The sequence below is a fragment of the Girardinichthys multiradiatus genome, chromosome 24, assembly GCF_021462225.1.
Source record: "Girardinichthys multiradiatus isolate DD_20200921_A chromosome 24, DD_fGirMul_XY1, whole genome shotgun sequence".
NCBI lineage: Eukaryota > Metazoa > Chordata > Actinopteri > Cyprinodontiformes > Goodeidae > Girardinichthys > Girardinichthys multiradiatus.
Window position 1 is genome coordinate 459,334 of NC_061816.1, and position 13,223 is coordinate 472,556.

General features: G+C 41.2%; 1 protein-coding gene across 1 annotated transcript in view; it reads left to right on the forward strand.

Moving 5' to 3' along the window:
* LOC124861152 (titin-like) overlaps positions 1-8,905 on the forward strand; it is a 35,946-nt gene extending 27,041 nt beyond the window's left edge. The window contains exons 19-21 of the mRNA XM_047354674.1: positions 838-917; positions 6,864-6,927; positions 7,434-8,905. Of these exons, the coding sequence (XP_047210630.1) occupies positions 838-917; positions 6,864-6,897 (114 nt within the window). The 3' untranslated portion in view covers positions 6,898-6,927; positions 7,434-8,905. The remainder of the gene's footprint in view (positions 1-837; positions 918-6,863; positions 6,928-7,433) is intronic.
* Positions 8,906-13,223: the final 4,318 nt, after the last annotated feature.

Below are 13,223 nucleotides of genomic sequence, written 5' to 3' on the forward strand. Positions count from 1 at the left end.
GGCCTAGTCAAAGTCCAGACCTGAATCCAATGGAGAATCTGTGGAAAGAGCTGAAGACTGATGTTCATGAACGCTCTCCATCCAACCTCACTGAGCTCCAGCTGTTTTTCAAGGAAGAATCGACAAGAATTTCAGTCTCTCAATGTGCAAAACTGATAGAGACAAACCTCAAGAGACTTGCAGCTGTAATTGCAGCAAAGGGTGGAGCTACAAAGTATTAATGCAAGGGGGCCGAATAATATTACACGCCCCACTTTTCAGTTTTTTATTTGTTAAACAAGTTTGACACATCCAATAAATTTAATTCTACTTTACGATTGTGTCCCACTTGTTGTTGATTCTTCACAAAAAATTTGAATTTTATATCTTTATGTTTGAATCCTGAAATGTGGCAAGAGGTTGAAAAGTTCAAGGGGGGGCGAATACTTTCACAAGGCTCTGTGTATGTAGTCATGTGAAGACTAAAAGCTAACTAATGGTTCTGCTGCTGCAGTCATTTCTTCCTGATGCTGTTTATGAAGTTTTACCTTCTGACCAGCATCAGGAAGAACAGCAAAGCTGAACTTATTGTATTTGTGGCTCACCGTTCCAGAGAGTTCCTGATTATCAGGCAACTTTCACCTCCACCTCAGAGCTTTGGCTTCAGTTTATTACGTTAGTCGAGTGATTTGGACTTTTCAGGCCGAGCCGACCCAATGTTGTGACGCTTCTATTGGCTCAGACGTTTTCAGGCTCAGCAGGATGTTTGTACTATGCAGACGAGTATTTTTACTTCACCTCCTGCTGGGCGCTTACATAAACTTGATCTCCATGCGCTGAACTCTGACCTCTCCGCAGGAGATCCAGGAACGTCTCAGAATAATCGAGTTGTGCTCCAGAGATCAGCGCTTTGCAGACTTTGTCCGGCAGACGCAAGTGTAAGTGCTCCTACTTTTCCCTGTCAGTTTATTTAAAGCTAACCTGAACCTTGCTGTGAATTCATCTGAAACGGTTATTATGTTGGTTTGGATTTTTCTGTTAACATTTCTCCTCCTAACTCAGAAAATACTCCACCGTTCTTCTTGTTAAACTCTCTAAACATAACCGGTTTACTGTAAATCTCAATCTTAGATACTAAAATGTTTTTAAACTGAAAGATTATACATGATTGTTATCTACAGAGCGTTTCTAATGCATCAAAGAGGCTAAAAAGAGACAGACTTTAACCACTGCAGACAAACCATCAACATTATCAAATCAGTAACTGTTGCTAAAAAACATTAAAACAGTTTATATGGGCTGGTTTAAGATGGCGGAGAGAGTAGGTGCATAAGTGAATAACTCTCTAGAGTCGCATAAAAATACCCACGACCAAATAGCACCTCGATGGACATAACCGAGATATGAGTGGGAAAAACAAAAGAAGAAGCCGGAAAAATGACCAAAAGCAGGACAAAGCCGAAGAACTACTTTTAATGGAAGAAATCTCTGAACACCAAACTAGCGAACACGAGAAAGAACCAGCCCAGGAAATGGCCGAACACGATAACGCAAAGATGCTGAAAACTGGGCTCTCAACGATGAGGGGAAATATCAGAACCCTTAAACTAGAGCTATGCCAGGAGCTAACCGTGTCCAAAGACGAGCTGAAAAATGAAATGAAGGAAGAAATAAAAAACCTTCGACAAGAAATAGACCGCAGGCTGTCAGAGAATGACCAGGAGCTACAGGCACAGCAAGCGAACATCAGCGAGGCCCAGATGTACATAGCAGAGGTGGAGGACTGGAAGACGGATGCTAATGAGATGCTAATCAAGATGCTAGTGCACACACGACAAATGCAAGAAAAATTAACCGACCTCGAAGGGAGATCGAGGAGAAACAATATCTGAATCTTTGGAGTGCCAGAGGACGAGGAATGGAGCTCAACAGCAGGATTTTTGGAACAACTTTTAAAGAAGGAGCTTGATCAGTCTCCAGATTCAACGAGCCCTCACCCACAAACTGAACTTAAATGCAGCACCCAGATCAATTATGGTCAACTTCCTACAATTTGAGACGAAGGAAATGATTTTTCTACTTTAACCACGACTACCTGACAGAAATAGTCCAGAAGAGAAAGACATATTCAGGCATTAAAGAAGTACTGAAAGAGAAAGGAATACGTTTCCAGACACCGCTCGCCACAATATGGATTCATGGGATTAATGGAACGAAGACATATGAAAGTACCAGGACAGCAGCGCAGGACATGAAGGACCGTGGCTACACTGTGGACGAACCACAGTGTAGCCACTGTGCTTCAGCCGAGGAGGGGAGATGGCGGGGAGCTGCGGGGTGGCAGCGAGACTCGGCACACAGAGCGAGAAAAGAGAAAAGCTACAAAACTTCCAGCGGAAATCTTAAAATGTTTCTGCTGAAGAAAGAGGAATGGATATGGAGCAAAATGGAAGATTCAATAAAGACTAATTACTTAAAAACTGTGTGAAACCATGGCCACACAATAGTTGCAGAGACTGATAAAAGAAGAGAGAATACCTAAAATCATCTAGGCTCCCATAATTTGTCATACTTTATTAAAACCCGACTGAGAGGTTGAGTTCTCCAAGCTGGACATGTCTAGACGGAGTGGTACCCCACAGGGTGGGAGTAGTACTGGGGTCCTCAGTAGAGGTGAGGACTTCCTCTCCACCCACCAACGGGACTAGGGGAAGAGAGGAAACCCAGTTTGGAATCGTGTCAGATGTTTGGTTTACGTTCGGTTAGTAAAAGTTTTGACTTGTTTTGTTTTAAATTGCTTTTCTGAACATATTTTCAGGAAATGGTAACTTATAGATATAGATAAATGGTCTGAATACATTGACTAAAAAAGACAGGGTGATGGCAAAACTGAAAATTATATTCTTGCAAGAGACTCACTTATCCAAACCAGAGCATGAAAAATAAAGAAAATACGGTTACAGGAATATTTACCACAGTCCTTACAGAGACGGGCGCAGAAGAGGAGTGGCAATATTAATACCAAACACAATACAATTTGATTATAAAAAGGAATCCAAAGATAAAGAAGGAAGATATATAATAATAAAAGGAAGAATAGAAAATGAAATCATTACTTTGGTAAATGTGTACGCACCCCCAGACAGTAACAAATATTTTTTAAAGAATCTATTTAATGTAATAGTGGTGGAAACAGAAGGAACTCTAATTTATGGAGGCTATTTAAATGTAGTTCTGGACCATAAGTTGGATACAACAAGCTACAAAAAACTAAAGAGCAATTATCAAGATTTATTAATGTCTCTTTGGAGGAGATGGGAATGATAGATGTTTGGAGAGGTTTGCATCCATTAGAAAAAGACTTTACACATGACTCAGCTGCTCACAAAGTGCATTCAAGGATCAACTAGTTTTTAATAAAAGGAGATGACAATCAGAGAGTGAAGGAGTGCAGGATGGGGAGCAGACGTGTCTGATCAAAACTCAGTTTATTTCAAAATATGTCTAAATTCAGTCTGGAGACTGAACCTGAGAACAGGGAACAGCAGAAAGATAAAAGCAGAGCTAAAACATACATTGAAGAAAATAATAATGGAACAGTAGACCCGGCAATATTATGGGATGCCATGAAGGCCGTCCTCAGAGGAAGATTAATAGCTGAGACCTACAGGGCAAATACAGAGACTGAGGGAATTAGAGCAGGATTATCAGAAAACAAATGACCCAAAGATATACCAAGAAATCAAGGTAACTAAACCAAAAAATAAATGACATATTACTGGATGAGACGGAAAAAAGAAACAAAATTATTATGAAGCAGGTCAAAGGGCAGCTAAACTATCAGCTAAACGTAGACGCTTAGTACTGGACATAAAACTAGAAACCTCCTCGCAAATAAATGAACAGATAAACCAGAGGACATTTTTCAGGGATACTATGAGGAACTGTTTAAACAGCATGAATTCACACATGAAGAGGAAATGAGAGCCTTTCTAAACTCACTGGATTTACCAACAATTAATCAAATACAAAATGAGACTCTAACAGCTGACATTACCATAATAAATACATTACAGAACAATAAAGCCCAGGTAGCGATGGATACCCGGCAGACTGCTACAAGGTATTCAAGGAAGAGTCGACACCATTACTTCCAGCTTCTTTCAACTCGACGCTCAATCAGAATAAAATACCTCCGTCATTATTTCAGTCATCCCAAAACAAGGAGGAGATGAGGAACACTGTGGGAACTATAAACCAATTTCATTATTAAATATAGATTATAAAATCTATACAACAATTATTTCTAAAAGATGAAATTCTTTTAGAACAGAATTAATAGAGGAAGATTGAACAGGATTAATGAGACGACGTCAAACACATGATAATATTAGAAGAGTCTGCATGTAGTAGAACAAGTACCACAGAAAAAACAAAGTCCTATACTCGTAAGCGTTGATGCAGACAAAGCTTTTGATTCAGTAATAAATCAATACAGTGTATAAGAACATTATATCAACACCCACGGCAAGAAAAAGAAATGAAAGGAGTGGTAATAAAGGGAGAGGAACACAAAATAGGGCTTTTTGCAGACGATGTAATAACCTTCCTTGATCAACCATATAAGTCTCTACCGGCATTGGTTCATCTTCTAGAAAAGTATGGATATCTTTCAGGATATAAAAATAATGTTTCCAAAACACATATTTTAACACTCAACGATAATCCATCAAAAGAAATTCAGGAATTATTTTCCATCAAATGGAATAAGAAGGAACTTAAATACCTGGGGGTTAATATCACTAAAGGGCTATCTATACTTTACAAAGCAAATTATGATCAAATGAGCCAAGAGATACAAAAAGACAGATGGTCTACACTACCCCTAGATCTTAACTCAAAAAGTGAAGTTATTAAGATGAACGTGCAGCCAAGACTTCTTTATTTATTCCAATCACTACTAATAAAGGTCCCCCAAACACTATTTGCCACCTGGGACAAGATAATATCCAGATTTATTTGGGGTGGCAAACAGCCTGGAGTTAGATATGAAACTCTCTGGTTACCGGAAGCCAGAGGAGATATGGACCTCCCAAAACTACAGGAGCTCAGCTCAGACGTGCTGCTGTACACCAGATTACATGGAGAAATGGAACGATATGGAGGAAGAATGTAGGGAACAACCAATTCAGAGCATTATTGGAGTCGAAGATAGATATGAGAAGATAAAAATAGCACATGGACCCAATTACAGAATTGACACTGGAAATATGGTTAAAAATACTAAAAAACATAAGATAAAGAAAGAACTGAAATGGCTCAGATGGGTAGTTTATGATTTCAAGCCAGAAATATATGATAAGGGATTTAAACAATGGGGTCACAGCAAGGTGTCTCCTTCAGAAGGATGGAGAACTGGAGAGTTTTCAAGAAAGAAAGACGAGTTTGACTTGGAGAAACACGAATTTTACAGATACCTACAACTGAGAGGTTACTGCAGGGCAGAAATCAGGGGGATCCTCTGTAGAAACGAATGGAGTGATTCAAACTGTGATCAACTCATTCAATGGAAGGAAGATTAAAATCATATCTACTTTATGTCAAAAAATGATGATAGGTAAACTAAACACACAATCAGAGCTTAACGTGACAATTACAGATCAAGATTGGGAGGATATGTGGAGGAAACATCAGACAACCACCAGTTCACGGATATGAAGGAAGTTTGCCTGGAAAAATCTGATAGGATTTTTTATTACACCTAAAGTCAAGAACAGATATAAGGACACAGACACGACGTGTTGGAGGAATCGTGGAACAATGGATGCAGACCATTCACATATATGTTGGAATTGTCCTAAAATGTATAATTTTGGATAAATGTACCTGGAACGGTAATGAAGATATTGGGATATGATATCCCTATGAGTAGCATGTTACTATATCTCTGTAATTTGAACAATATTAAAGAAAAGTTAAGAGTAAAGGACAGGTATTTGATCAAGATAATGTTAATAGCAGACAAGAAAGATGTTACGAGGAAATGAGGAAAGGTGGATCCTCCTTGTCACGAACAATGGAGAGAAATAATAGAAGAAATCTATACAATGGAAAAATGGACACATCGCCTAAGATTACAACAAACACAAATGGAAGAAAAGTGGATGAAATGGATATTATTTAAAACTAAAGACAGCGACCAAGGATGGAAAAGAACTTGACAAACAGGATAGACAAGAAGATTATTAGAAGAATAGCTCCCAAGCAAAAGCTTTTTGGTTTTGTTTTGTGTAACGTTGAATCTGAATTGTTCATATTTGTTCTGTATGGAAGCAGTTTTGGAAAATGGCAATAAAAAGTTAAATGTTAAAGAAAACAGTTTATATGAGACAAAATATTCAGATCAAGAGGAAAAAATGTCAGTAAGATTAAAAAAGTTTAATATTTGAAAACCAACAGTTTTGTGAGTAATTACCTTCAAAACATTTTATTTTAAACTTTCCTAATACAGAAGTATTTAACCTTTTTCTCAGTAACGTTCCTAAACCACTTTTATTCATTTTATTACAATTACAATCAAAAACCTGAAAATATATAAAGAATCGTTCTTCATTTTCAGACCATTTCAGACCAATCGAAGAGTCGTATAGAAATATGTAATTTACATCAAAATCTTTAATGTAATATTTGTTTGTCCAACAATAAAATAATGTTGAATATATTTAGAAATCAATAAGTAATTAGCAAACCTTAGAACCAGCAGGAGGGTCTGAAGATGCTGGTCCAGCAGCAGCAACCTCCAAGAAGAGATGTTCATGTTCACCTCACTGCTGCAAGCAGACAAACACAGCAAACTAATCCTGTCTTTCCTGTTGATGGAGCAGATTCCTGGAGAGGAGAGGCAGCTCCACAACGTAACGTAGCGTCCAGGCAGCCGTTGACCTCCAGGTACCAACACACCTGCTGATATTTAGCCACATCACAACCAGGTCGATGTTAGGTCAGACTTTAACTAGAACCATGACCAGTTATCTCCTCGCCTGTTATTCATCATCGGTGTTGGTCTGCAGTCGTTCATTCATGTCTTCTAAGTTATGACTCGTTTGTTAGAATAGCAGATGTAAACCAGACAATATGACATTCTGGTTGAAGAAGTGAGGAAAGCAGAGTTTCTCTAGCAGAAATGGACCACCGGGGTCGACACAGAGATCCTCAGACTGCTGCCCAGCTCACCTCACCTGTAGAAATGAAGGTAGAAGTCAGATGATCTGCTCAGAAGATAACATGTCCAGGACCTTTTTACCTGGATTTAAGTTGACTTTTCGGTCCAGTTGGTCAAATAATTTGTAAGAAATGATCTTCAGGCAGAATTCAGACTTCAGAAACCCTGTTAGAAATGATTGTGTGTCTTTTTAAAGAAACTTTGAGGTGTTAACCTGATTGTTTCTCCACAGAAACCAGCGTCCGTCTTTAACTGGAGAAGGAACACCAGTTCATCATGAGGCTGCTGTTGGTGGTGGAGCTGGAGCTGAAGGTGACCAGAAGCTGACAGATGTTGGAGTTTATTTTTAAAGAACTTTATCCGTTTGTTCTTCAGGAGAACTTTGATTTTTGATCTCGTTCTGTGTTTTTGTATCCTGGAGTCTTCTTTTGGAGGAACGTTTTGATTTCTAAGCTTTGGACATTTTCAATCTTCTATCTTACTTGTTCTGCCACATTTCCTTTTCAGCTTGAATCTAAGGGTTTCTGGTTGCATCCAGACCTTCTGGTCACCACTCTGGTCATCCTGGACAGGGGTGACCAGCAGCATTTCTCCCCCTGGTGCCTTCAATGCTCTGTTAGCTCTTCTGGGATGTGATGAGAACAACTCAAGCCCTTGATCAAAAGTAACTTTGACATAAATCTACGACACCAAATGTTCTCAATGTTTACATTTCTCTGTCAGAGGCAGGTTCTAGACTCCATGATGAAGATGTGTAGTTTGAGTTTTCAAAGACCTTGGCTGCTTCTCCTTAGAGCCACTTAGCTTCAGCCTGTTTCTTCAGTTGCAGGAATGGGTTTATTTCTGTGGATCTGCACCAGTTGGACCTTCCAGATCAAATGGTTTGTCCTGGAGAAGACGTTGACTGCTGACATCTGTCTGATTCTAAAAGAGAAAGACCCTGGAGATAAGATGCTCTGGTACCGGATCAGAACAACAAGCAAACAATGCATCTATGATGCCCTAATGGTATGATCAGTCCCAGAAAGGTACCACCCGGTTCCCAGAAGGTACTATCGCTTACCAAGTTACTGACTGGTACTGACAAAATATTATGTTGACCCAGCAAGAAAAAATCAGTTGTTATTCCAGCAAGATACCTTCTGGTTCTAATAAGGTTCCCCTGGAAGCTGTCATGTTCCAGCAGTTCTCAGCCCGGTTCCAGTGATCCAGCTTCGTTTAAACTGGGTACCAACTTGTAGTGTCAGGAGATACGGAGTTATTGTTTGAACCAGCAGAGAACTACCATAGTTAGCAGGTCTACTAATAGAGACCAGAAAGACCTTCTAACACCTTAATTTGACTCCATTAATGTTTATCATCAAGTCAAAGGTCAAACGACCTTCAACCAATAAATTACACTGAATCTGAACGTCCAGGAGTTAAATACTGAAGCAGATGATAAAAGGTAAATCCAGAAGATCTGTCCAGTCCGACCGACCTCATGGTTTGATGTTTTTGTGTTAGTTTAGAGCTCTGTCACGTTACCTGCCTCCGGTCCTGAATGGACCGGGTTCTGGCTTGTCCACATACAGGTTAAATGTGCATGGTCTGTTTCTGTCGCTGTGATTTGTATCGTGTGTTTTCATGTGGTTTGTCCGAGCTTTAATGTAAGCGTGCGAGGTGGCACGTTTTCTAAAATAAAACGCTGACATTTTTTACACACATCTCCAGACACTGTGCTTTTGTTTAGAGGTGAAACTGAAACGTATCTGGTACCAGAAGAAGCCTGCTGATATTTGCCTGGAGCAAACATTGCTGTCAGACAGAGGAATGTGACTAAGCTCAGTAAATACTGAGAGAGCCAGGATTATCAGTTAGCCATCGCCATGACAACCTGATGACAGCACAGGTAAAGGTGAAGCAAAGTTTAAACAACAATGTTATTTGGGGGAATGGATGGATGGAGTAGATGGAGTAGATGGTAGGTTCATTCAGTGGATCTTGGTTCTCCTGCTGCTGCTTCCCAGGAACATCTCCTCAGTAAAGAGCATATTTGTGCTCCTCAGGAACCCAGCTGTATTCAGTGTCGGAGTCTCCGTGGGAGACCCTGGTTGCTCAGATTGGAGCAGTGAAGATGACTGCTGGTGAATCCTGTCCTTCATCACCTGAGAGACAGAAGTCAAACAGAGCTGAATGAAGTGAAGACAAGCAGCCGACTGGGAGGAGGAAGAGTTTACATTTAGTCATCGGCTGCTGAGAGAAGAATGTTTGAGGCCCAAAGCGAGCAGCTGGAGAAGCTTGGTTGTGAAACGGCGATAAAAGCCTTTCATCGGGTGGTTCTGTCGGACTCTGAGACCGTTTTGGATCCTGGACGTGTTTGTCCTGCTGGACCGGTGTTCCTACATGTTTATTTCTTCAGTCATGATGTTTCCAGTGTGGAAACTTTGTTTCAGCGCTTGTTGTTGAACTCCTCCTGGCCTCTTGTTTCTGTTCTGTTTGGGTTTTTCCAGAACTTTGCTTTGGTTATGAGGAGAATCATTTTCTGTGAACCTGTGACGTGATGTCCAGTCACTAACCTTACCATCCTCTTCATCAGTTCTTCCTCTGAGCTCAGGAAACTTACTGTCAGCAGGTTTTAAACTGAGTCACGATGAAACTCCAAAAGCTGCAGAAGTCTGAGTCAGAACCAGTGTTGCAGTCTTCTATTAGAGGATGAGGGGAGCTCTGACTGTAATACAGCTGTGATTGAAAAGTTCTGATCCGTTCCTTATTTCTTGCTGTGGTCCTTTAGAAACAGTGTGGATTAACAGATCTTCAGAGATGTTCTCTGGACTTCAGCTTCCTTCTCTTGTCATATTCTTCCATTTCGTGTTCTAGAAGATGAAGCAACACACGGTGTCACCAGAAAGTATTCACACACCTTCAATGCTGCTACAGACGTGTTCTGAAATCAACTGTTTTTACCAACTAAATATCTCCTGACCCCTGACCCCGACCCTAAACGTATTCGGCCATTGGACTGAATTAGGGGGATGTCATGGTGACACTAGACTCACTAAATTAAGATCATAATAACCATCCAAACCTACCGTATCTTTTCCTGCCTGTTAACTTTCTGTCAGGAATCAGGGGTCCAGCGCCGTGTTACCAGACATCAGGACATAAAGGAACTAGAAGCTGGTTCTATTTAAACCAACCAAACCAGAGCCTCTGATTAGGTTCTGATTTCTAGTTTATCTTCTCATGTATGAACGGTGTGAGGAACATGTTTCCTGCAGGACCTGACAGATAATAATAATAATAATAATAATAATAATAATAATAATAATAATAATAATAATAATAATAATAATAATAATAATAATAATAATATAGACTTCAGATATCAGTCTGATTAATAAACAAAGTGAGAAGTTTGTCATTTTCTTTCTAAAATGTTCTTTATTTCAGTGTTTTCACTCTTCCTCTTCCTATGGTGCCTCTGCTCCATCTTCTCCTGTAACCTCACTCTTTCATTCCTCTTAAAGTTTCTAAGTTAGCTTTGAAGGTGAAGGTCCACACTCACCTTTTCATGGAGCTGCTTGGAGTTTTAACTGGATCTGAACTCTTCAGAGACAACCTCTGCAGGCTTTTATTTTGGAAACGGAGGAGACAGAGCGGAGCAAGAAGACAAAATAAAAGAGAAAAATGTTGACAATGCTGCATGTGAGACCTTGATGACCTCGAGACTGATCTGTTCTGGGATCTGGTCCAGGATGAGTCCAGGAAGGCTTTCATAGCTTCGTTGATCAGAACCAGCTGCCTCCACCCGTGATCAATCGGTCGTTTTAGTGAAGGATGATGAAACGTGACGGAGTTTCAGGTTACAGGCCGTTCAGACTGAAGGAATCAAACCAAAAACTCAGATCTTCTTCCTCCTCCTCCTCTGCTAAACATGGAAAGGAGACACTTTCTTCTTCTGTCTCCTTTCTGAACAGCCCATCCTTCATCCTGGCCAGCAGATCTTTCTTCCTGCATCTTTTATTTTTAGACACCTTTTTTTGTCTTTTTATTTACTTCAGTTTGATGTTGCGTCTGTCTCTCATCTTAATCAGACGACCCATGATGCATTGCGTTGTTATGGGTGTGGCGTCCTCCCATTAAGCTTCATTCCTGCCTGTAAGCAGACACAGTCATGCAGAACAAAGATGGTTGAAAACATGTGAACATCAACGTTTACAGCCTGAATGGAATGACATCATCGTAGCTGATCCGATCCAGTGAGTCCACACCTCACCGGGCTGTGGTTCTGGTGTCAGACCCGTGCTTTAGAACCAGGGCAAGCTGAAGTATTATAGAAGCTAAGAACATCATTTTCAGCAGTAATATGTTTATTTCTATGAAGCTGCAGAAGGCAGGTTTAGGTTTCAGTGGTTGGGTCAGAGACGGAGGGTCCAGGACGTCATGAACTGAAGAGCAGATGGTGCAGGAACATGGAAGAACTCCTCCTCTCAGCAGTGCTGCTGGTCCTTCAAAGAAGCTGATGTTTCTTCTCCTGTGGAACGTTGCAGCCCAACCCAGAGGGTTTGGTCCACTGAAGGCATTTTCAGACTACGGGTTCCTGGACGTTTGTTCTCTGGGACCTAACGTCAATAATCCTGGACAGCTGGGATCCCTTCATGCTGTAGCTTAGAACATAAACCCTGAAACACATCCTAAAAGCATCAGGCTTCCATGAGAACTTATCTCTCAGCATCTCCATGGAGACACTGAAAGCTTTTCCTCTAAGGAAATATTAGGTGGATGTATCTGAAGTTCCAGTTGCATGTCCCAGTTTAGATGCTGGGCTTAGCAAATCCAGAACTTCTGTCAGGATTTGGAGTTGGCAGAGGAGGAGAAGATGGAACTAAACAGCTGGGAATGGTCAACCAGTGAGAAATGTTTAACATCCTCAACCCTGAAGCTCCACCTTAAAGTCAGGGTCCATTTAAAACATTCTGCCTGACAGCAGGACCCATTTCTGGATAAATGTGTACCTTGGTACTGGTTCTGGTTTCTGCAGAGGAAAACCTGAAGAGAAGAGCTCTGTTTCCCTCCTCTTGTCTTTCCAGTTTCATCATTAGTTGCTTCTTTTGGACTAATTTGAGCCTCAGGATTGAGGAGCTGCTGCCTCCGTTATTTAGGGAGAGCGATCTTCATCTGCTTTGATGATCAAAGATCCTGAGGAACATCTGCAGATAGTGTCTGTGTCACATTTAAAACACCCCAGAGTGTCGGCTGCGGAGAAGCGCGGCGCCGTGCTGACAGTTAAATCCCCTGGAGAAGAATCTCCGGCTGCAGGTCCAACTCGCTTCGCTCTTATTTGAGGCTGCAGGTTTGTTGGTTTGGCCTCGGTGCCGTGGAGAAACCGGAGAGCTGCAGCAGAAAGCACCGTCTGCAGGGAGGTCATGATGGAGTCACAGGAGGTTTAGTCATTAGGTGCCATCGTACCCCGACCTGCCCCGCTGTCTCTGATGCAGTAGTTAACTGGGTGATTAGTTACAACATCTGAGCTCATCAAGGTGGATTCATTATGTTTCAGAACTTCAGCTCAGACGTGGATGTCACCTTGTGAGGATCAGGAATAATAATTCCTCCCTGTCATCGGACCGTAGCGGATCTTAACCCTGACCCCCACCAGACCTGACCCTGGCAGATCCCATCTGACTCAGATGGAGCTTTGAACCAGTAGCCTTCTTGTTAGGAGGCGTTTTCAGCAGCTGACCGCTCTCTGGACCTTTTGTTTCCAGGAGAATGAAGGTCCCTCTGGCTCTGGAAGCACTAACCTGAAGTTCAGCTCAGTCAGGTGTTTCCGTGTGGAAAAGATCTGGATTTGTTGGAGTTTAATGGGAAACACAGACCTCAGAGAGAACATGCGCCCCTCTGATTGTTGCCTCCAGGCATCCTGTCAGACTCCGTTAGCTTTGGTTACATAACTCCTCCACAAAGAGAAGAAAAAACACCCGGGCCTGGAATGGTTTTCCCCTTCTCCCAGAGCTGCTGGTTGGAGGAATCGTTTCCT